The sequence below is a fragment of the Neophocaena asiaeorientalis genome, unplaced genomic scaffold (assembly GCF_003031525.2).
Source record: "Neophocaena asiaeorientalis asiaeorientalis breed wild unplaced genomic scaffold, Neophocaena_asiaeorientalis_V1.1 scaffold606, whole genome shotgun sequence".
In the NCBI taxonomy this organism is placed as follows: domain Eukaryota; kingdom Metazoa; phylum Chordata; class Mammalia; order Artiodactyla; family Phocoenidae; genus Neophocaena; species Neophocaena asiaeorientalis.
Genome location: NW_020173687.1, coordinates 1,547,435 through 1,571,698, shown reverse-complemented (window position 1 = coordinate 1,571,698; position 24,264 = coordinate 1,547,435). Strand labels below are relative to the sequence as shown.

The 24,264-nt window shown below is 53.0% G+C and overlaps 2 protein-coding genes across 12 annotated transcripts in view; both read left to right on the top strand.

Moving 5' to 3' along the window:
- Positions 1-15,661, top strand: part of SS18L1 (SS18L1 subunit of BAF chromatin remodeling complex) — a 24,741-nt gene extending 9,080 nt beyond the window's left edge. For 2 of the 3 annotated variants that reach the window (XM_024750207.1, XM_024750206.1), the window contains exons 4-10: positions 324-468; positions 980-1,177; positions 1,960-2,121; positions 2,282-2,386; positions 3,181-3,273; positions 9,555-9,674; positions 11,145-13,042. In XM_024750207.1, coding sequence (XP_024605975.1) covers positions 324-468; positions 980-1,177; positions 1,960-2,121; positions 2,282-2,386; positions 3,181-3,273; positions 9,555-9,674; positions 11,145-11,359 — 1,038 coding nt within the window. In that variant the 3' untranslated portion in view covers positions 11,360-13,042. The other variant, XM_024750208.1, reaches the window with a different exon arrangement.
- A 200-nt stretch (positions 15,662-15,861) lies between these two features.
- MTG2 (mitochondrial ribosome associated GTPase 2) overlaps positions 15,862-24,264 on the top strand; it is a 13,908-nt gene continuing 5,505 nt past the window's right edge. For 4 of the 9 annotated variants that reach the window (XM_024750203.1, XM_024750204.1, XM_024750197.1 and 1 more), the window contains exons 1-3: positions 15,967-16,216; positions 18,188-18,363; positions 22,811-23,035. In XM_024750203.1, the coding sequence (XP_024605971.1) occupies positions 22,832-23,035 (204 nt within the window). In that variant the 5' untranslated portion in view covers positions 15,967-16,216; positions 18,188-18,363; positions 22,811-22,831. The other 5 variants (XM_024750199.1, XM_024750200.1, XM_024750201.1 and 2 more) reach the window with 5 other exon arrangements.

Sequence of the window (24,264 nt, the reverse complement as noted above, 5' to 3'; positions counted from 1 at the left end):
GAGACCAAGAGGGGTGGGGGGGGTTGTGGGCAAGGTGAGGTGGACGCAGCTCCCTGAGTCCCAGGAAAGGGGGGCCCGGCTTTGAACCTCCAAGTGTGTGTTGATAGCCTGGGGAACGCTTGGCATAGCATTTCCGTCTGGCCTGAGGTGTCCGGGCCGGCAGTCAGCGGCGTCCAGCTGCATGAGGGCAGTGTCCCACCCTGGAGGTGCTGGCAGGCAGCCATGGAGTATGGCTGTGGGTCTCAGGGCGGCTGAGCCCCCGGAGCGGCTCCTGGTGGCCCTTCTCCTCGCTAACCCTCTCGGTGCCCTTCCTGCTGCCACAGCCGCCAACCCAGAGCCTGGCGCTGGGCCCCGGAGGGCTGTCCCAGAGCGGCTCGGGCCAGGGCCTGCACTCGCAGGGCAGCCTCAGCGACGCCATCGGCGCGGGCCTGCCACCATCCTCCCTCATGCAGGCCCAGATCGGCAACGGTGAGCGGCCCTGGGCGCGCTGGGCTCTGGGTTGGTTCCGGGGAACAACGGGGTCACCGACTGGGCTCCCGGGTGGCCGGCCGCCGCGGTGGGGACCCTCTCCTACCGGAGGCCCTGCTGCAGGCGCACGTGCTCGGGGTGACACGCGGAGGGATAAGGCCCTTATTCCAGGTCCCCTGCGAACTGGGGCTGCGTCACCTCAGAGCGCGGGCTTCCGTGTGGGGCTCCTGTCCTTGGGTTGAGAACCGCCACTAGCCGTCGGGAACCATTGATAAAGGTAACAGGGAGCAGGCGGCCCCTCTGCGCGCTCAGCACGTGTGTTCGTTTCCTGGTCACGCGCCCGTGTCCCTCGCTCGTTGCGCCCTTGACCATGGTCAGCCTCCCCCCAACAGCCGCGTGAAGGAAGCTGGCCCGGGGGGCGGGGGGGGGGGGGGCCCGAGCGCGAGGCCAGGGCTGCCGCCAGAGGTGGTCTTTGGTGGGTTTCAGCGCGCCCGCCCCCCCGCCCTGGCAGGTCCGAACCACGTGACCCTGCAGCAGACGTCGCAGAGCACGCTGCCCACCACCTCCATGAGCATGTCCGGCAGCGGCCACGGCTCGGGGCCCGGCTACAGCCACTCGGGACCGGCCTCGCAGAGCATCCCCCTGCAGGGCCAGGGCGCCATCAGCAGCTACGTGTCCCGGGCCAACATCAACATGCAGTCCAACCCAGGTACCGTCCCCAGAGACCCCGCTCCCCTCCAGCGCAGGCCAACGTGGTCCCCAGGGCCACCCTCCTCCGGAAGCCCCCAAGGGGCGAGGGCCGGGGGCTGGGCGGCTTCAGGGGAGGCTCTGAGGAGGGGCAGCAGCCGCCCCGCTGGGAGGACTGGGTGGCAGCCAGTGCACAGAAGTGGGAGGCTGAGCAGCAGGTAGGGCTGCGGGGCCTTGAGCACTTGGGAAGCGTCAGGTCCCAACCAGGGTGTCCCACGAGAGTCAGACACGCCGGGGTTCAAAGGCTTAGAACAGAAAAAGAGGATGTGAAGTATCTCCTTAGCTCTCGGTACGTTAATTACATATTGAAGGCAATCTAGTTTGGATATATTGAGTCAAATAAAATGTCACTGAAATAGACTTCCCCTGTTTCTTCTCATTCTCTGACGTGGCTCACGTCCCCTGTGCTGGATGGTGCTGCCCTGGAGGGTCCCGAGCAGGGGTGGCAGGAAAGGACAGGCAGGCGGGGCCCCCACTGGAGCCTTCGAGACTGGAGCCTTCGAGACCCGAGTCTTGGGGGAGGGCGAGGCGATAGGCTCCTCTGGGACCAGCCTTGGGGACTTAGGGGCGTGGGGGCCGGCATTTCACATTTTATGAGTTGCCCAAAGGCGCGTTGGCAGGAAGGGTGGCGTGGCCTCGCGGGGCAGAGCTGCACAGGCCCAGCCCGGGAGGAGGGCTCAGGCGGGTCTGCGGGGTGCCGCCCAGGAGCTTCTCGGGTTACATGGGGTCTGTCGTGTCCCCCAGTGTCCATGCTGCACCAGCAGGCAGCCTCGTCCCACTACGGCACGGCACAGGGCGGGAGCCAGCACTACCAGGGCCAGTCCATGGCCATGATGGGCCAGAGCGGGCAGGCGGGCAGCATGATGGGGCAGCGGCCCATGGCGCCCTACCGGCCCTCCCAGCAAGGTGAGGCCCCGCCCCGGTGCAGGGAACCGGCGGGGGAGGGGCAGCGCGTGGGGCAGGCCTCCCGTGTCCCCTGGGTGGGCCTGGTGGAGTGTCCTCTGACTGGGGGCCCGTTGGGGAGGTTCTGGGGCTCGGGGAGGTGACGTCCGGCGCTGTCCCCTAGGCTCGTCCCAGCAGTACCTGGGCCAGGAGGAGTACTACGGCAGCGAGCAGTACGGCCACGGCCAGGCCGCCTCGGAGCCCATGAGCCAGCAGTACTACCCTGACGGTGAGGCTGCAGTGGCTTCCATCCGCTGCTCACTGGTCGTTCCCAGTTCAGACCCGAGTCCCCTTTGGGGCGGGTGGCTGGCCTCTGCTGAGAGAAGCTTCCGGCACTGGCCCCCTGGGGCGGGGTGCGCAGTCCTGAGGATGGACGCGAGTTCATCGTGAGATGCTCAGGAAGGTGGCGAGCGTGAGCCGACTGTCTCGTAGCGCTCCCCTCCCAGCTGCTCAGTTACAGCTGCTGCGGCTTATTTTCCTCTTCCGTGTCACCGTTCAGGCATCTTCACATGGCCCCGGGGTTTGTGGAGGTGGCGCTTAACATGGCCGCAGAGGACGGGAGGGATCTGGGGAGGACCCCCCAGGCAGGGTGCGTGAGCAGGTCTGGTGCTGGGGAGGTGGCCAAGACCGGGGAAGGGCGAGCCGTGACCCCTCTGTGGAATGGTGGCCGGGCCTCACGAGGTGTCACGCGCTCCGAAGGGAGCCGGCGGGGGGATGGTGACCATGTAGCGACATTAAGAGCTGACGTCCACGTGCGTGTCACGCATTGGGCACCGAGTACACTCTGTAAACCGTGGCTTGTTGATCTCACGCTGCCCCGAGGAGCAGGTGGCCGTCTGCACTTTAAAGTAAGGGAACCGCAGCTGCCTGACGGCCGGAAGTGCCCCCGTGGGTTCCGTCTAGGGAAACCGGACCGCACCCAGCGCCGGGGTCTCCTGACCCGACGGCCGAGTTCACGCGGTCTCTCCTGGGTCTGGGCAGCCGGGGCCTCCGCTGACCGCAGGGCAGCCCGTTTGCTTGCAGGACATGGCGATTATGCCTACCAGCCGGCGTCCTACACGGAGCAGAGCTACGACCGGTCGTTTGAGGAGTCCACGCAGCACTACTACGAGGGCGGTAAGGTGGCCGGGCCTCAGGCTCCGGGCCCGACGGGCGTGGGGCGTATGGAGATGGGGGCCAGGCGCCGATAAAGCCGCCGAGGTGACGTCACCAAACACGGATTTGGGAAGAAACAGGCATAGTCGGTTCTCACACGGTTCTCGGGTGCGGGGACTTCCCGCCGCCCCAGGGGCCCCGAGAGGAGAGGAGCCATTGAGCTCACAGCGTGGCGTGGTCCTGGGCCTTGGTCTGGACGTCAGGATTGGGGACAATGGCAAGGCTGCCAGGGGCCCGGAGAGGAAAAGGCAGATGATATGTACAGAACAGGTGACTCGAAAATGTGACTTTTGGGGTGACTTTTTTTAAGTTGTAAAAAACGTAAAGTTTACCGTTTTAACCACTTTTAAGTGCACGGTTCAGCGGCACTAAGCACATTCATGCTGTTGTGCGACCACCGTCATCACCACGTCATCTCAGAGCCTTCTCGCCTCCCCACCCTGACACGCTGTCCCCAATAAACACTAACTCCCCACTTCCCCTCCTCGACCCTGCTCCCCTCCCCCTCCAGGGAAGCGGGGCTCAGCCTCCTCCGCAGGAGGGCCCCCGCCTGCCTCGCGTGCTGCTCCCCAGGACGAGCTCGTTGAAGTCTGAAGGGCACAGTTCTGTACCCTCACTTTGGGTTGCGTGCGATCGTCTTTCATAATTGATGAGTTTGCTAAAACATTCAGGGACTTCTTTCAAGGCAAGTGTGGCATATGACACAGTTTCCTCCTGGATGTGGAAGCATTTTGTTCCGCCTTGTTAATGACCCCTGCACGTGTTAACACGGTACCGGCCATACCGCAGCCGGTGGCCTGCCGGGTCTTGTTTAGGGTGAGAGGTGCGGGGAGGGGAGTTTGCTTTGAGAGGGCTGGGCGCATAAGTGGCCTGCGGCCCTGAGAAGGGCAGGATGTTGGGTGGGAGCAATAAGGGGGTCGCCTGAAGCCAACAGAAAGAACTTTCTAGTAATTAGATTTGTCCCCCAGAGGGATGGGGAACCTTGAGGGGCACGGGTGGCTGGTCCTGGGGTTGTGCACAGGAGGTGGTATCTGGCAGGAGCCCTGTGGGGTCCCCGGAATGAGAGGACCAGTGTCAGGAAGGGGCCAGGGCATGGCCGACCCAGCCGAGCAGGACACTGTTGCTGTCGGGGCCACTGCAGAGGAAACCTGGAAGTCCCGATGGCATTTCCTGTCCGTGAGGTTTGCAGGAGCAAGGGCTGGACAGAGCCAGTGTCCGCTGTGACACGTCCAGGGCGCTTCTGTGGCATGTTCCCCCGGGTCATGCCAGGTGTACAGGACCAGGGTGTCCGGGTGCCACCTGCTGTGTAAAACAAAGGGCGCTAAGAGCACACACACCACAGACAGCCTCTGGAGAAATACCTGGGACAGCGATGGAGATGATGAGGCTGGGCGGGGGAGGGGGCCTTCCTCCCCGGACCTGTTGAAGACGGACTTGGTTTGTTTTTTTATTTCTGAATCGCCCATTTAGAAGTCAAACTTACTGAAAATCAAAGCACTAACCCTGTGGCCCCCCAGACCCGCCCACACCCCCCAGTCCTGGGGTTGCAGCACCGCTGTTTGGGGCGTTTCCCCCGATGGCAACGGTGACTGTGATCGGGCGTTGGAGATGGTGGGGATGACTCCGCCCCAAATGGCTGCCACGTGGGTCCCTGAGGCTCATCCTTGCTTGGCGACAAGGTTGTGTAGATGGGTCGGTCACCCTTGTGCATTAGCGCCTCTGGCTGTTCTACGGCCACGTTCCTGCCACGTTTAATGACAACACCAGCCTCTTCTTTCACAAATTAGTGGTTCCTTTTTTCACGGCCATGTCACAGAATGTTGCAAGATTCTTAAAGATAGAAACAAATGAAAAGGAGAGGAAAAACAAGAGAAGTCGTCGTATCGGCCAGTGGTGGAGGGAAGGCCCTGGAGCCGCTGTCGCTGTCCCAGGCTGTTCTAGGAAGAGCAGTCTGGGCTCCCCAGCTCTGCTGCTCCCACGAAACCCTCCTGAGAATCGCTCAGGCTTGTTCGAAGAAGTCCTGCCTCTCTCCTTTCAGAGTTGTCCATACAGGTCCATCTTCTACTGGGATTTGGCTCCAGGTCAAGAGAAGGTTTTTCTGGGTGCGTGAGAGCTGCGTCGGGTTCTCACCCCCTGCACACCTGCTGTGTCTAGGCCACGGCTGCTGCTGTTGTGAATTAACTCCTTTACCCGTTATCCTAGAAGGAGAAAAGGGGCTGTAAGACACGAGAATATGCAGACTGACCCCAAAACTCTGAAACCCTGGAGAAAACCTGCCAAGTCTGATGAATTTCTCCGTTGCATTCCTCACAAAGACAGTGAACCTGGGTCTCCACTGGTCACTGACGCCTCCTCGGCCATCGGCCGTCCCATCGGCCATTGTTGCTGGGACCGGTCATGGTTGTGAGGAGGGAGCAGCTGTCAAGGTGTTTCCTTAGATGATGACCAATCAGAAAACCCAGCAGATTCCTCAGAGCCCACCTTGGAGAAGAGCTCCTGCGCTGTAGAATGTGTGTTCCTTCATTGTTCTGTGCAGCTGGAAATTGAACTTCCTTATGGGGTTTTAAGCCTTTCTACATGAATTCGCTCTCAATAAAGCTGTTATTTTAAAATGTACGTTATCAGGATCCCAGTTTTAAAATACTTACATTTTACTGGACTTCCCTGGTTGGTGCAGTGGTTAAGAATCCGTCTGCCAATGCAGGAGACACGGGTTCGAGCCCTGGTCCGGGAAGATCCCACATGCTGCGGAGCAACTAAGCCCGTGCACCACAACTACTAAGCCTGCGATCTAGAGCCGGCGAGCCACAACTACTGAGCCCACGTGCCACAACTACTGAGCCTGCGCTCTAGAGCCCGTGAGCCACAACTACTGAAGCCCATGTGCCTAGAGCCCGTGCTTCGCAACAAGAGAAACCACTGCAGTGAGAAGCCCGTGCACCACAACGAAGAGTAGCCCCTGCTCGCCGCCACTAGAGAAAGCCCGCGCGCAGCAACGAGGACCCAACGCAGCCAAAAATAAATAAATAAACAATAAAATAAAAATTTTAAAAATGAAAAAAAATCTATTAAAAACTTAATTAACTAAAAACAAAGACAAGAACAAGAAAGCCACAAGCAGCCCTCCTTTCCAGGCTGTCTGGCGCCACAGGGGGTAAACACCCCGGGTCCGCTCGCCCCGCCTGCTCCTGCTAGAGGACAGGGTCTCATGCAGAGAAAGACCCACAGTCTGCGGTTAAAGGCCAGACACTGTGGTTTTGAAAAAAACGATGAAACTAAACTTAAATTGGTCTTCTTATAAAGGTGTTTTGAAAACAGAATGGAATTTAGTCTCTACACCAATCTAAAACTCTTAAGACCTGCATTAGGAAGACTTCGTAGCAAGATTTTTATTTATTTATTTTTAAAGTTTTATTTAAATATAGTTGATTTACAATGTTGTGTTTCAGCTGTACAGCAAAGTGATTCAGTTATATACACACACACACACACAGACTATATATATATTCTTTTTTTAGGTTCTTTTCCATTACACATGTAGAAAGATTTTTAAATGGTTGTTAATACTCCCTCTTTTTTTAAAAATTTATTTATTTTATGTATTTATTTTTGGCTGCATTGGGTCTTTGCTGTGCGTGGGCTTTCTCTAGTTGCAGCGAGTGGGGGCTACTCTTCGTTGCGGTACGCGGGCTTCTCACTGCGGTTGCCTCTCCTGTTGCGGAGCACGGGCTCTAGGCACGCAGGCTTCAGTAGTTGCGGCACGTGGGCTCAGCAGTTGTGGCTCGCCGGCTCTAGAGCGCAGGCTCAGTAGTTGTGGCACACGGGCTTAGTTGCTCCGCGGCATGTGGGATCTTCCCGGACCAGGGCTCGAACCCGTGTCCCCTGCATTGGCAGGTGGATTCTTAACCCCTGCACCACCAGGGAAGTCCCCAATACTCCCTCTCAACTGTTGGTAATTATTTGGTAATACGTTTACTGCTCTCCCAAGTTATTTTCTTACCATGAGCTTTCTTCCAAAATGAGGCTTTTAGCACGGGTGCTGGCTGGCTAGAGTTTTGAAAGTGAGAATTAAGCCATTTTCTCTGGGAAAAGAAAAAGTAAGTGAACCTAAAACATCTCTGGGACTGTACCCACATATAGATGCAGAACACAAGGGCAAATGTCTGCCTCTTTTCGTTCATAAAGTCACAGGAAAACACATTACAGGTCTGAGCTGGAACCCTGGCTTGCATGTTTGCCAATAAGACGAGGGTGTCCCAAAACTTCTGGGGTCCCTTTGAACTGTGGGGATCATACAGCTTTTCCCTGTGTCTGTGTCCAGATCTCCTTCTTCTTAGAAGGACATCATCCACTGGATTAGGGCCCACCCTAACCTTGTATGACCTCCCTTTAACTAATTATATCTGCAAAGACCCTGTTTCCAAATAAGGCCACAGGTTCCTGGGGTCAGGACCTCAACAGCTCTTTTGGGGGACACAGTTTACCTACAACACTGGTATTGGTCTTTGTCTTAGTTGCATTAACCTCTTCACTTTGGCGATATATTTGTATTTCTATAAGACAGTAAGAGAAAGTATTGTATTGGCCAAAAAGTTCATTCGGTTTCCCTGTAAGATGGCTCTAGTAGCGCTTAGCTGTCTTTAACTTCATTTAACTTCATTTGAAACAATTTTGTTAGATTGTACGTGACAACTGTCATACCTGTGCATTTAAAAAAAAAGATCAGGGCTTCCCTGGTGGTGCAGTGGTTGAGAGTCCGCCTGCCGATGCAGGGGACGTGGGTTCGTGCCCCGGTCCGGGAAGATCCCACGTGCCGCAGAGCGGCTGGGCCTGTGAGCCATGGCCGCTGAGCCTGCGCGTCCGGAGCCTGTGCTCCGCAACGGGAGAGGCCACAACGGTGAGAGGCCCGCGTACCGCAAAACAAAACAAAACAAAATTAAAAAAAAATCAAAACTGGTGAATTTTTGTGTAGCCATTTTAATATTGAAGATGGAAGAAAAAAAAAGCAACATTTTTGGCCTATTATGCTTTATTATTTCAAGAAAGGTAAAATCGCAACCAGAATGCAAAAAAAGATTTGTGCATTGTATGGAGAAGGTGCTGTGACTGATCCAACGTGTCAAAAGTGCTTTGCGAAGTTTCATGTGGAGATTTCTCGCTGGATGATGCCTCATGGTCGGGTAGACCAGTTGAAGTTGATAGCAATCAAATCAAGACGTTAATTGAGAGCAATCAACGTTGTACCACGCGGGAGACAGCTGACATACTCAAAATATACAAATCAAGCTCTGTAGATCATTTGCACCAGCTTGGTTACATTCACCGCTTTGATGTTTGTGTTCCACACATGAGTTAAGCAAAAAAAAACCTTCTTGACTGTATTTCCTCTTGTGATTCTCTACTTAAACGCAACCAAAATGTTCCGTTTTTAAAACAAATTGTGATGGGAGATGGAAAGCGGATACTGTACAATAATGTGGAACAGAAGAAGATAAGGGGGCAAGCGAAATAAACCACCACCAACCACACCAAAGGATGGTCTTCATCCAAAGAAGGTGAAGTTGTGTATATGGTGGGACTGGAAGGGAGCCCTCTATTATGAGCTCCTTCCAGAAAACCAAACGATTAATTCCAACAAGTACTGCTCCCAATTAGACCAAGTGAAAGCGACACTCGACCAAAAGCGTCCAGAATTAGTCAGCAGAAAACGCATAATCTTCCATCAGGATAAGGCAAGACCCCATGTTTCTTTGATGACCGGGCAAAAACTCTTACAGCTTGGCTGGGAAGTCTGATTCATCCGCCGTATTCACCAGACATTGCACCTTTGGATTTCCATTTTTTTCGGTCTTTACAGAATTCCCTTAATGGAAAAAATGTCAATTCCCTGGAAGACGGTAAAAGGCACCTGGAACAGTTCTTTGCTCAAAAGGATGAAAAGTTTTGGGAAGATGGAATTATGGAGTTACCTGGAAAATGGCGGAAGGTAGTGGGACAAAATGGTGAATACGTTGTTCTATAAAGTTCTTGGTGAAAATGAAAACTGTGTTTTATTTTTACTTAAAAACTGAAGGAGCTTTTTGGCCAACCCAATAAAATAAAATAATTTGAATTGTTGTGGAAAAGAAGAGGTACTGGAGCAGTGGACTCGGTCTAGGGAACCCAAAGCTGCCCGTGCCTCGAGGGACAGCGGAGCTGCCATTGCTCTCTGGAAATGAGCTCATGTCTCCTTCCCTCTGCAGGAAACTCACAGTACAGCCAGCAGCAGGCGGGGTACCAGCAGGGCACAGCCCAGCAGCAGACGTACTCCCAGCAGCAGTACCCCAACCAGCAGAGCTACCCCGGGCAGCAGCAAGGCTATGGTAAGCAGTGGGGGGGCCATCACAGGAACGCGGTCATTCGGTGGGCGCCCAGCAGGCTTCTTATTTTGGAACAGTTGTAGATTTCTGGAAAAGTTGTGAGGAAAGCTGAGAGTCCCCCCATGGTTAACCTCGTCCATTACCGGGGCCCTGTGGTCACAGCTAAGAAACCAAGGTTGGTGCATGGACGTGGACTGAGCCAGTTTCTTCGGATCTCACTGGCTCTCCTGCATGTCCTTCTCTGTCCGGGACCAGGCCAGGATCCCACATGACGTCAGCCCCACAGCTCCTTGGGCTGCGAAAGTTCCTCAGACTTTCCTCATCCTTCTTGACCTTGGCACTTTTGAGGAGGGCTGGGCAGGCACTGCCTAGACGCCCCCTCAGGTTGGGTTTGTCTGGCCTGGGTTCTGGAAAGAAGACCACAGCGAAGTGCCTTTGCGTCCCCTCCTGTGGGCATGACTTTCCTCCGTTGAGTCTGGCCTTGGTCACATGGTCAAGGGCGTCTGCCTGGCCTCCCCGGTGTCGGGCTTCCTTCCCTCTCCTCCTCCAGACTCTGACGTCACTGGGTCCAGCCCCACTCGAGGGGGCACTGTGTACATCAGGGGTCCCCAACTCCCGGGCCTTGGACCAGTACCGGTCCGCGCCGGTGAGGAACCAGGCCACACAGCAGGAGGTGAGCGGTGGGCGAGTGAGCGAGGCTTCATCTGCCACTCCCCAGCGCTCACATCACCGCCTGAGCCATCCCCCCGTCCCCTATCCGTGAAAAAATTGTCTTCCATGAAACCAGTCCCTGGTGCCAAAAAGATCGGGGACCGCTGGTCTCCATAGATTATTTGGAATTCTTCTGTAGGGAAGATGGGTCTCCTCCTCCGTTCACTTAGTTATCGATCGTTTATTTATATTGGTAGGTGCTCACGGGTATTGATTTTACACACTGAGTTACGATCCAAACTTCTTTATTTTATTGTCCCAACCGTCTCAGCCCTGCCTCTTGGGAGCTCAGGTTGGCGCCTGTGGCCCTTGGACGTGCCCCATCCTTTTGGTTTAGAGCACTTTCTTCTTTCTGGGACCACAGTGTTTCCCCTGCCCCAGCCCTAGAAACAGCCAATTTTGGAAAGAACACTCGGCCTTTGTCAGTTTCTCCTAAACCATCTACTTAGGCTCCGGAGGCACAATTACCGTCTCTCGCGCGTTTTCACCATCTGCTGTGTGTTTGACTCCCGTGTTTACGGTGACCACTGTGACCAGTGTAAGCTGGTCCCAGGAAGCGGGTCCGGGGCACTGAGAGTGGCCCCCAGGCTCCGTCCGGGTGGCGGTGGGAGCACAGCTGCGAACCACACGGGACTCCACGCGGCCTCCAGCTGTGGCGCTTTCACTGCACGGGCTTAATGTGGAGGGAGAACGGGTGCCAGAGTCAGGGGCTCGGGTGGACGGGGGCATGGGGTGGTCTCACGGCTCCCGCGTGTGTTCTAGGGCCTGCCCAGGGCGCCCCCTCGCAGTACTCCAGCTACCAGCAGGGACAAGGCCAGCAGTACGGAAGCTACCGAGCGTCTCAGACGGGCCCGTCCGCCCAGCAGCAGCGGCCTTACGGCTACGAGCAGGCAAGCCTTCTGCCCGTTTCCAGACTCGCAGCCCCCGCGTGCGTCAGACGTGACAAAGGTTTCCCCGGTCGTCAAGAGAAACAATAACACAGGGTGAACTGGCACCCAAGGTCCCTCCAGAACGTTAATTCTCTGAGCCTGTAAGGTTTTTAAAAATTACCTCTTCGGTCAGACACAGCTGGCTCTGTGTCCTTGTCCTTTCACACCTCGGGTGTTTCCCGCACGCCTAGCAGCGTCGGGTGTCTGGTGCGCGCTTGCGGGCCCCGGCGACTAGGCAGATTCTAGAGCTTGTATCTCGCCTGACACAGCCGGGCGCTGTTGGCGCCAGGATGGAGCAGCGGCAGGTAGTTCTGGGAAGAGGACCCAGAGGGCAAAGGGACAGAACGACAGGTGGCAGGGCTGGCGTAGACCAGGTCGGGGAGGCCCTCTCTCGGGCGACAGCGAGGCCATCAGACCTGAGCAGAGCCGCTCAGGCTCCCAGGACGGCAGGGAGGCCTCGCCCACCTGACGAGGATCTGCTCTGCGTGGGGTGGGGCCCTGGAGGCCGTCGGAGCCTTTGGTGACAGCACGGTGGCTGCTGGAGAGAGGTGAGAGGCTCCGGGACTCTAGGTGCTCTCAGAGGTGGTGCCAGCGGGATTTGCTGGTGGACTGGACATGGGGCGTGTAGGAGAGGCGGGTCGGGGCGGCCCCAGGGATTTCAGCCTGGGCTGCTTGAGGCAGTTGCCATTTCTCGGGGTGCAGAGGGCTGTGGAGAGAAAATCAAGCTTAACTTCAGATGCCTCTGACTTCCACCTGGAGGCGTGGAGGAGAAGGCCGGTAGATGATGGATGTCGGCCCCTCCTGGTGGGAGAGAAACCCATGAGGGGTGAATGTAAGTGTCCGGGGGCCTCTCAGCGGAGGTGCCACGGGGCCGGGACGTGAGGATGAGGGTGAGCCAGCCTCGGGACGCAGCCGTGCAGAGGTCCTGAGGCGGCCAGGTGTCTCACGTGAGTCGGCCAGGAGGAGCCTTGGCGTCTGCAGCTCAGGGCAGGAGCAGGGCAGTGGGGCGGGAGGAGACTTCTCCTGGGCATCTTTGGAACCTCCTTTGAAGAGAGGCCCTTGCAAGGGCTGATTGTCCATCGGTGGCCTTTTGTGCTGGGTCACAGGCACTAATGACCGTTTACACGGCTAATGAAATCTCAAGGCACCACATGGATGATGGGTGTTTTTCTCAGGTACCTGAATAGGTAAGGTCCTGTATTTTATTCTTTTAAATGCTTCTCACCCTGCTCTCTAAAGAGAGATCGTGAACCAGTCATACTTAGAGGATGAGTTTTCAACACGAGTAAACAAGCCCAGGGCAGGGTAATTAAGGAGAAAACCTTTTTGACCTTGAAGAGAGCAGTGTGGAATGTTCCCCTGAGTGTGCCGGAAGTGGTGCCAATGTCGCTTGTGGCTGGGGGAGCCCGTCACAGACCTGTTCACGGCAGGCTCAGGGTGGGGACGTGACTTGAGGCACCCGGACCAGGCCCAGCACAGTGAGCTGCTGTGTGACTGGGTGAACGAGCCTCTTCCACCCTCTGACCTAAATCAGTAGCTGCAGCCTGGAGAGTGGCTTCTGGAAGGCCGCTTATCTGCCTGCCTCGTGGAAGCAGGCAGAGGCTGTTTGGTCGCTTGCCTTTTATGTTCCCTCCACCTCTCGTCCTGGGTGTTGGCGGGGGGGCGGGAGTCTGTCTTACCCTTGGGCGTGGGCCCTCTTATGCAGGACTGTTGGGGTGTAATCTGTGTCTTGGTCTCTTGCAGGGCCAGTACGGAAATTACCAGCAGTAAAGGACATTCTTATGGAGGCTTGCAGCGGCACGTCTGTCTGGGATGGACAGGCCAGTGGCAGTTCTGATGAGCTGTGACCCGCGGGCTGCGCCTTCACCCCACGCAGCGTCTGCATGTGAAGCGTGCATATTTCACGTGGGGTGGGACGCCGAGCGTGCCCCGCTGGTGCAAGACAGCGCTTTGATGGTGTGACATATTTGGTGCTGTGTATAGTATTGTATGTCCATACAACGGAGAGGTTGTCCCTTTTTGTCCGCCTCCCCCCCCCACCCCCGCAGTGTTTCTAGCTAGCTTTAGGGGTCCTTTTGTCATCAGTGTTCTGTGCCCAGCGATGGGACATACCTACAAGAGGCCATAGTCCACGTACTTGTATAAACAGACCTTAGGTCTGACACTCCTCATGCACTGTCGTACCGTGGGTTGTAAACTTGTCTTTCACTGTCTGCACCGCAGCTGGACACATGTGCACAGCCCCTGGACGGCAGCCTCTTCCTGTGCCTCGATGTGGGGGGGGGGAGGCATCTTCTGTGATTTGCGTCAGTTTCTGTTACACGATGGAAAGGATGACGAAGCCTCATTTGGAGATGCTGTGAACCGTTATTTTCAGAGCTCACTCGTTACCTGTGTCTCTCACCAATTGTGTTTATCCAAAAAGTTATACGTTTTTGTATTAAAAAGTAAAGAGGGATCAACGACTATGTTCTAAATAAACAGGAATCCATGAAGGCAATGAATGATTAGCCTTACCCAGGGAGAGTGGTATTGCTGAAAGAAAGAGAAGGTAGTCTCTGGAATTACTTTGGCTTTGGCCCTTGTTTATCCGATGGTCATTTCTGGAATTTTAATATTTAATATGCCCAATTCCAAAGTTATAATTTAAAATATTGACACCAAATTTTCCAAACTGTTGGCAAGTTGTTTATTTTATACCACTTCTTCCAGGACCTACTTATTCACATCTCCAAGCAAGCGTTCCTTTTCTTTTAGGGATATCTGAAATTCACATCTTCTTTTTAAAAAGAACACCACTGATTCTACTGTGTTCTTCCTAATGAGAAGGAAAGCTCTTATGGAGAGAAATTTGAGTAATTTTTACATTCCTAGGACATTAAATGCCATTTAAATTCTGTGCAGACATTAAAGACAGCTCATGTGGGAAAGTCAGGGCAAAGGAAAAATTCTACATTTCACTAATAAGTCATAAGGACATTTGATCAACTCTTACCTGGATAACAATATCCATATTTATTATGACCGCTTTAAAAACATCTTTGGATAAATGCTGACATATTTCCAAGACAACCAAGAAAATAAAAATATATCCAGTTCTTCATATATCAGGTCTACTGAAGGTGATGTTTTATTAAGTCTTAAATTGAAAGTAGTTCTTTATCCAGAATTGAATACTTTTCAGTGTAGAAGACATCTTCGACGTGTTTTTACTGGAATGAATAATTCCCAGTCCACACTGGGAATATGGTGGCGACTACTAGTTGCTGTTTTGCAGATGCAGCACTAAGGCTCAGAGGAAAGAAGGGGCGGGTCGAGTAGAAGTCCCGTTCTAGGACCTTCTCCCCTCCTCTGTGGAGACGGAATCACACATGCGTTGGGATAGAAGTGTTTATTTTGTAGACATACGGGTTTTTAGAAACCCTTAACGCTGGTAAGGGCTTAAAAACACATCTCTGTATTAAATTATTGAAATGAGAGTCCTTAGCCGCTAAATGACACAGACATTAGTAATTTCATTTAGGGAGTCATTTCCCTTGATTTTGTCCTGTTCTTTCCTGACAATTTTCATAGAATTTGCAAACGCAGTCGGGGATTACATTTTCCCGTTGAAAATGTTAAGCATTTCAGAGAACTGTGAAAATAGTTTATTTTTATTCCTTGCCAATCTGGGAATATGCCTTTTATGTGTGTGTGTGTGTGTTTGTTTTTTTTAAGTGCTGTATTAATACTTTTTGAAGGAAAAGGACCCTTAAAAAAACTTATCCCGAAACTTCAATCTGAAATGTCTTACATTAAGAATTTCTTGAATGTTGTGTATATATTTTTAAAAGCACTTTGTGAAATAGTTTGTACATCTATTTCCTAATTTATACATGATTGTCGGTGTTCATATATTTAATGATTAATAACAAAATGTTTATTTAACGTGCTGTCCGTTTTTATGTAATACTGTGGGGAAAGTGACGCCAGCAGCTCGTTTTCGTTCACTGTTTTGTGTCTCCTCTTCCGCAACACGAATGTCTGCAGACGCTTAGGCCCGAGAGTCGCTCGCGCGGTGCGGTCAGTGCCGCTCAGGCCGCCTCCGGCCCGAGCATCCCTCGCGCGCCCGCAGCCGCAGCCGGGCCTCGGCGGTCCGTGCGGGGCGGCCGCTCACACTCGGACCGAGAGGAGGGCGTTTCCGTGTGACTTCCCAGCCCTGACGGACCAGGTCACGCCGTCTCGTCCGTGAGCACAGCCCGTTCCCGGACAACCATCCTCACCCGTCCGTTTCTCTCCTCAGCCGGACTTTGGCGTCTAAGTTGTTTATGCCTTTGTTGTAATTAATAAACTGGCTCTTCGAGAACCGTCCTGGAGACTGAGTTTCCGTGAGGTGATGGGGAACCGGAAGCCCCGGCGGGCAGACGGCTGCCGGGCCCGGGATCCCTGCGTCCCCGGGTCCCCGGGTCCCGAGGCGCCCCCGCTCCACACGCCGGAGCCCACGCTCACCTCTGCGCAGACGCGAGCAGCTCCGTTTTTTTTTTTCGCCGCCCAGCCCCTCCCAACGCCTCCCGCGCCGCACATGCGCGCTGGGGAGCCCTGCGCAGGCGGGACCCGCCCCGGAAGTGACCCCTGGAGCCGACCCCGGAAGTGGCGTGCCGTCTGGAGTGGTGAGTTCGAATAGCGGCCGGGGGCGCCCTCGCGTCCAGGGCCCGGGCTTCCGGCTTCCCCTCAGCGCGCCTGGGCGTGCTCGGGTGGCCCGGAGACTCCCTTGGGTCGAGGTCCTGAGTGTGAAACGGTTCCTTCCGGATGTTGCTCTACCTGCTGTGGCGCGCGGTTGCACCGAACAGCGTGAGCGTTCGCACAGGAGCGGCGTCCTCCTGCGAGGGCGCTCTGGGCGCTCTGGGCGGGCTGGGCCGGCACCGGGTACGCCGTCCGCGCCGCTGTGGACACCGGGGTCTGTCCTGCTCGCGGGCCTGTCGGGAGGAGGGAGGTGTGTCCTTCGGGCCAGCTCCCTGGAGGGGGCTTCCTTCTGTAGAGGGCCCTTCTCACGACACGAGCGGAAAGGAGATCACGCTTTTCAACGCAAGTCGGTTCCCAGGCAGATATGCTTTAGCAGAGAAAACGTGTCCACAGTTAAGGAGCACAAAACTGATTCTTTTAAAATGACCCTTGCCTCGGTTCCCTTGGATGGTGGTCGCGTACACATCCCTGATTTGAAGAACCCTGCTGTGAAATACAGGCAGCGAGGACACTGTTGGGCACGCGAGAGACTCTGAGTCTCAGCCTCCACTGCTTTAAGAGTGGGCGTAAAGGGGCTTCTTCCCTGGCGGTCCAGCCGTTAAGACTCCGCGCTTCCACTGCAGGGTCACCGTTCGATCCCCGGTCGGGGAACTGAGACCCCGCATGCCAGGCAGCGTGGTAAACAAAACAAAACGGCATAAAAAATGTAAGGGTCAGAAGTTATGGCACCATCACTTTAGGATACTTTAAGGAGGGTTTGTAAAGGCCCAGTTTAAAGCGGAGTGTGCAGGGAAACAGCAGAGTTAGTGTTTTTATCACGCGGTAGTAACAGTGGAGTTGCTTCTGCTCCTGGACACCCCAGGATAAGGGGACACCCCAGTTACCAGGACCAGCAGAGAGCAGCATAGACGGGGCTTCCTTAGCTGGAGGTCGACCTTCAGTCGGGATCCAGCCCTCCTGCGCCTCCCTGCAGTCTCCGCCCCACGGCAAGGTAGCTGAGAGTGGTCATGCAGGGTAGGCTTCTGAAACGGAGCAGGTGGAAAAGGGGTCTAGAAAAGCAGGTGGAAAAAAGCCAGCATGCACTGTTACCCCTCACAGGGTGGTTGTAAGGGATTTTTGTTCGTTTGTTTGTTTTTGGCCGAGCAGCTTGGGGGGTCTTAGTTCCCTGACCAGGGATTGAACCTGGGCCCTTGGCAGTGAGAGCACAGAGTCCTGACCACTGGACCGCCGGGGAATTCCCATGGAATAAAATTTAAAATTTCCGGGCTTCCCTGGTGGCGCAGTGGTTGAGAGTCCGCCTGCCGATGCAGGGGACACGGGTTCGTGCCCCGGTCCGGGAGGATCCCGCGTGCCGCGGAGCGGCTGGGCCCGTGAGCCATGGCCGCTGAGCCTGCGCGTCCGGAGCCTGTGCTCCGTGACGGGAGAGGCCACAACAGTGAGAGGCCCGCGTACCACAAAAAATAAAAATAAAAATAAAAATTTCCATAGGAGGATCTTAGAGGCTCCTGGCACATAATAATGTGTATGGACCAGTAGAACTGATCTTAACACTTTACAGAACAAAGTGGAGCCGTGTATTAAGCACCTTCCCAGCATTTTTAAAAGCCCCCATCCTGTAATCATGAAGTCTGATTGACTCTAGGCCCTCAGCTTTCACCACCGTCCCACCTTTTGTACTCTGCTCTGCTGGGCCCAGGAAGAGGGATGCTCCTAGGAGGAATCTGAGTTCCCACTGCACAGTAAAGACCGGCGCTGTCCAGTAGAACTTTCTGTAATGGTGGAAATGTGCTAATGGGTGCTGGCCATTGTGGTACCCACTGGCCACATGTGGCTGTGAGCACTTGAAATGTGGCTTGTGTGACTGAGGGACTGAATTTTTACGTTTAAATTTTTTTTAGTTAATTTAAACTTAATAGCCACATGGGGCTATTGGCCAGAGCAGGTAAAGCATTAGAAGGAAAACAAAGACCAAATAGTCATGTGAAACCAAAGTGAACTTGTTCACGTGGCAAGGGAGAGCCACGGCACGCGTTCAGCAGATTTTTCCAAACACACTGAAGAGGTAAAAAGGAGGAGTACTCCACATTAGGCAAGATTCAGAGTTCAGGTCTCTGGTTGGCTTTCTGATCGTCACCTCTGATTGATCGCTTTCAGGTTTCGTGTTACCAGTGCTCAGAAGCTTGGTTTTCAACCCGGCCGGGACGGATGGCGTAGCCCTCCAATAGACTGAGCTGTGGGTGTGCTTCTTTGATGATCAGGTGGTTGGTTTTGCCCCTTGACACCCTGCTTTCACATTCCACTCCTCCCATCTGAGAGATCTGTGACCTTGGGTAAGTCATTTCACCTCTCTGCCTCTGTGTCCTCATCTGTACTTTCTTTACAGGGCTGTTATGAGAGCTAAATGCATTAATCCCTGGAAAACACTTAGAACAGTATCTTGCCAGTAGTGAGGTAGAGGTCTTAAATGTTTATTGTTAAGCTTATTGTTAAGCTAGATGCTTTTGTAATTGGTGTCACTGTAAATGGGATTGTTGTCTTAATTTCATTTTATAGTTTGCTGCTAGTATAGAAGAACACAGTTGACTTTTGCAAATTAACCTTGTAACCAATAACCTTGCTTCTTCCGGCGCACCGCAACGAGGAGTGACCCCCGCTCGCCGCAGCTAGAGAAAGCCTGTGCGCAGCAACGAAGACCCAACGCAGCCAAAAATAAATTAATTAAATAAATAAATTTATAAAAAACAAAACAAAACAAAAACAAAAACCTTGCTTCTTTGTATATTAATTCTAATCTTTGTTTTATAGATTTCACTGGAATTTGCTATGGAGACAGTCATATTTTCTGCAGTTTTACCTCTTCTTTTTTATTTTATTTTATTTTATTTTTTGCAGTACATGGGCCTCTCACTGCTGTGGCCTCTCCCGTTGTGGAGCACAGGCTCCGGACGCGCAGGCTCAGCGGCCATGGCTCACGGGCCCAGCCGCTCCGCGGCATGTGGGATCTTCCCAGACCGGGACACGAACCCGCGTCCCCTGCATCGGCAGGCGGACTCCCAACCACTGCGCCACCAGGGAAGCCCTATCACGCACATTTTTAATTGTTAGGCCTTCCTGATGACTAATTCCATTTGTCATTATCAGATGCCTTTGTTCATCTTAGGAAATGCTCTCTTTCTGCAAGTCTGTTTTGTCTGAGTTACGTGTATGGTTAGGTTTAGGGTACCATTTTATTATTTGTTTTCCCTTTGTCCCTCTTCTTTGTTCTGCTGTCCCCTTTCTTTTGAGTTATCGGAAAGGCTTTTAGCATTCCATTTCATCTACTTATTGGCCTTTGGCTATATCTCTGAAATACATTTTAGTGGTTGCTCTGGAGATTACAATGCACATACCTAACCTTTCATGGTCCACTTAGACTTAAGACTTGTGCCACTTCACAGAAATGTGGAAACCTTGCAGTCACTTCTGCATGCATGGGAAACCCACTGGACGGTGTTATAATTTTCCTTCTACAGTCATACATATTTTAAAACTCTTACTAGGAAAAAAATAGTCTTTTTTTTTGTTTTTTGAAGGATAGGTACTTTTATTCATTTACTTATTTATTGGCTGCGTTGGGTCTTCGTTGCTGCACGCGGGCTTTTCTCTAGTTGCGGCGGGCTTTTCTTTGTTGTGGTGCGTGGGCTTCTCATTGCTGTGGCTTCTCTGGTTGTGGAGCACGGGCTCTAGGTGCACGGGCTTCAGTAGTTGTGGTGCGTGGGCTCAGTAGTTGTGGCACACGGGCTTAGTTGCTCTGCGGCATGTGGGATTGTCCTAGACCAGGGGTTGAACCCATGTCCCCTGCACTGGCAGGTGGATTCTTAACCACTGCGCCACCAAGAAAGTCCCCAAAAATAGTCTTTTATACTTACCATCTCTGTTGCTGTCTCCTCATTCCTAAAGGTTGGGGTTTCCCTGTGATGTCATTTTCTTTCTGGGGTACTGCTTGTGGAGACAGTGTCTCCCACCACCCAGCATGTCTTACTTCACTTCCCTCCCTGAAGGATATTTTCACAGGCTGTGTAATAATGCTGGGTGGGACTTTTTTTCTTTTAGCACTTTAAAAATATCTTTTAAGAGGGCTTAATGCAGTGTGGGATCTTGGAACAGGAAAAGGGTATTCATGGGGAAACGTGAAATCCAAATGCCATCCTGAGTTTAATTAATAATAGCATAGCAGGGTTGGTTTCTTAGTTTTGACAAGTGTACCCTGGTCGTGTAAGATGCTAATATTAGGGGAAACTGGATAAGATGTATATGGGAATATCACCTTTTCTGTAAATCTAAAATCATTCTGAAATAAAGGTGTATTTAGGACAATACATTAACAGGAAGATAACAGGAGGAGGGTGTCCCCATGGAGGGGCGGCCCAGTGGAAGGGGAGAGCACCTACATCAGGAGGTGAAGGTTTGGTTACTGTCGAGGTTGGGTGAGTAAACATACTGCGGGTAATGGAGCCGGGACTCTTGACAGTCAGAGGATGGACTTGCAAAGACAGAAGGAGAAAATTAGAACCTTGTGGTGTTGAACTGGAATTGGGATTATAGGTGTGAACCCATGGTTTTCAAAAGATGCTGCTCTAAAACTGTGGGTGGATCGGTGTAGCAGTGACTACAGATGTGAGTGTTGTGTGTGGATGCGTTTACCTTCGTCTGCTCTGTCCACGGAGAGGACCCACGAGCAGCACCACCCCAGGACCCCTGAGCACCCCCAGCATACAGGTGGCCTTCTAAATACCATTCTCCACTAAAAGAACCAGGGCTCCTTGGAGTAAAGGCTGATTTCAGGGTCAACCAGGGAAAGTACCCGGTGAGCGTGGAACATTTTGTGGCAGGAAGCAGGGAGCGCTCACAGGTTGAGGGGCACGTGTCAGAAGGACACCAAAGCCAAGGGATGGGCTGCCACTGCCCAAACCAGAGACAATTTGAGCATTGAAGTAAATGATAGTAACAGTGTAGCTAACTGAATAAAATAGGAAACTGAGCCCATAAAAATGAGTAAATGGACAGTTTATGAGGAAGGGGATTTGCACAGTCTCAGACCACCTCCCCTGAGGTCCTCGTAACTACACAGGGAGGGAGGGGCGCCCCGACGCAGGGAAGCGGGCAGGGCGCCCCTGCGCTGGAGCTCCGTGTGCAGGGTGAGCAAGGCCCCTGACTCGTGAAATTCCTGCCAAAGGTGCATTGCCCGCGGCTCGTCACAAAGGGACGTCCGTCAGGGGTAAACGAGGACACGCTGCAGAACAGCTGGCCTGTGACCTTCCAGGTGTCAGGGGCACGAGAGTCAGGGAGGGGCTGCAGAGACGTGGCAGCAAAACGCAGCTCGTGGTTCTGAGCTGGACCCTTTGCTGTGGGAGCCGCTATAGGGACGGTTAGCCAAAGCTGGGGGTCTGCGCGTGGCTGGTGGCCCGGTTTCAAAGGCCATCCCCCCGGTTCCGTAGGGGGTGCCTCTGTCCACAGGGAGCCACACTGCCGTGTCCCGGGGGTTGGGTGTCAGGTCGGCCGCTCACCCTCAAGTGATTCACGGACTCTCCTTTGAACTTTTCTATACCTGATTGTTTCCGAACAAAAAGCAAAGCTTTTCAGTGCCATGCGGAGAGAATAGCTCCCACCAAGGAAGTATTTCCTTTTCAGAAGGGTCAGGAGGTGTGGAGCAGGAGGTACAGGAGGCGCTTCAGTGGAAAAGGCGAGCCCTGTGTCCTCGCCTGCTGTGTTGCGCACGTGGTGGCTTTATGATTATTTTTAAAATAATGCGTGTACACTTATATCCCCTCTGTATGTGCAGTTCGTACTTAACAATGGGAGGAAAGCCTCAGTGGTTTCCTTTTATGTGGCACACGTGTGCCTGTGAAGCGGGGACGTTGGAAGTGGGTGATGTTCAGAACAGTGGACGGGGAGGGGCTGTCGTCTCCTGGAGGGCTGGGCCTGAGATTCCTCGCGTTGACCCTCAGCACCTACAAGATACATAATTATCACGAGCTGTTTAATGAACGAGCAGTGGTATAAACAGCCCTTAGTTAATGAAAAGTAGCTCACGCTCACTGAGTTTTCACATGGGCCAGGTACTGCTGTCGTGCCTCCTGTCCCTCCCGGCCTGGTCCGTCGTCAGATGAGTGAACTGTCCTAGGTCACCCTGGGGGAAAGGGGCAGAGGCCCTTGTGCAGAGTCTGGCGGCTTACCCACCGCACCCATAGGAAACATCCCACTGCGTTCCAGTTGGACCATTTTAAACTGCAGGGTAACACCATAGCGTCTGAGTAAATGGGTGTTTTTATTTTTAAGAAATTTGGATTTGAGGCTGAGATTTCCTTTTTAATATTTTCATTTAGCAGGTATCTGCTATTCTGTAGGGAGTATATTCCAGAGTTGCAAGAGATGTAATGATTTAATCCTTTGTACACAGATCTTTCCCCCAAGTAGCATACAGGCTAAGGAGACTTGTTTTCGCCGCGCTGTGCAGCTTGCGGGATCTCAGTTCCCTGACCAGGGATCGAACCCGGACCTCCGGCAGTGAAAGCCCAGAGTCCCAACTGCTAGGCCGCCAGGGAACTCCCTCCAAGTAGCATATAGGCTAATAGGGCATGACTCGGGGTGGAAAGTGGTGAGTGAGGTAAGAAAGGCATTCATTGGCTCATTTATTTGTTTCAGAAACACTCACCCGCATTCTCCTGTACCAGATGCTCACACCTCTTTAGTTTCGGTTTCATGTTCAGGTTTAAACCAGATGTCTTATTTTGCCAGTTTGCCTTTTGTTAAGGAGCCATGATACGTTCGAGGCTTTTCTCAGCGAGATCCTGGCCGGTGTTGGAGGCCGTGGGGTGCTGGACACCATTGGCACGAGTGTCTCCCAGGCCCGGGCGGCTCCTTCCCCAGCACGCTTCTCCCAGGCTGCTCTCGGTCAGCTGTGTGGACTGCACCAAGCACCAGGAACCCCCCAGGAAGAAGCTGCTCTCAGAGAAAAAACTGGTGAGGCTTCTAACCTTGAAGGAATTTGACTGCCGTTTCCCCTCTGAAGGCACAGGGCGTTGTTTTGAGCTCTTGTTGTCTTGTCTTTGTTTATCCTTGGAAATGAGGACGTGAGATGAAGGCCTGCGGGTACCAAATACTGGGCTGGCCTAAAACTGCAACGGACCCAGGGCAGTGCCCAGCATGCCAGAAGTGATGACCGTGTTCGCTCCCTTCGCCAGGAGGGTGCCTGGGGCTTATGTATCATTAACCTGTGTGTCTGAGATACGTACTATATATATTCTTAGGTACATGTGAAGAGTTCTTAATTTATGGCATGGGGGTGTGGGGACCGGGGACATACACCTTAAGTTTTATAGTTCTCCAAGGCTTACATGTTTTTTTATTCTGTTTATCAAAACCTGTTTAAAACATGAATGATCTTTAATTAAATTCAAGAATACACATGTTTATAATCCACCTTGTTTCCTCCCAAGTGCGGGTTCCAATTAAGGCTCATAGGGCAAACAGTACTTCATGTGGAAAATTACTTTGGCAGTCAGCGTGTGCACTCAGATATATCAAGTTTTCACGTGGTTTTGTCTCCTCCCCAGAATGTAAACATTGACTCTTAAGTTTTATCTTCTGTACGATGCTCCTTAGTTGTGCTTTTTTCCCATTGGGGTTGATTCCCATTATGTTCAAAATTGTACATTGCATTTTTGAAACAGTAATTCATGGTTTTTCCATGTGGTGGTACCAGAGCATCATCAAGTATTTCTGTATTTTCCTTTAAAAAAGATCTGCTTATGGAGTAGTGGATGGAAATGCAGATGCCCTGGTCCCCATGGAGGGGCCGTGTGGGCGGCCACGTCAGCCTGTGCACATGTGCGGGGAGCAGGTGGGCTCCTCGGGACAGGACGGCTGGGCTGGGAGTGGCGTCCTCAACACTGCACCCTGGCACCTCGGGCAGCTGGACATCTTGTCCTGTGAGCAAACGTTTATTAAATATTAACCTGGTTAGGGGACTTCCCAGGTGGTTAAAGCTCTGCGCTCCCAATGCAGGGGCTCAGGTTTGATCCCTGGTCAGGAAACTAGATCCCACACGCTGCAACGAAGATCCCGTACACCACAACAAAGATCCAGTGTGCCATAGCTAAGACCCGGCCCAGCCGAATAAATAAATGTTAAAAAAAATATATATATATATGTGTGTGTGTGTGTGTGTGTGTGTATATATATATATATAT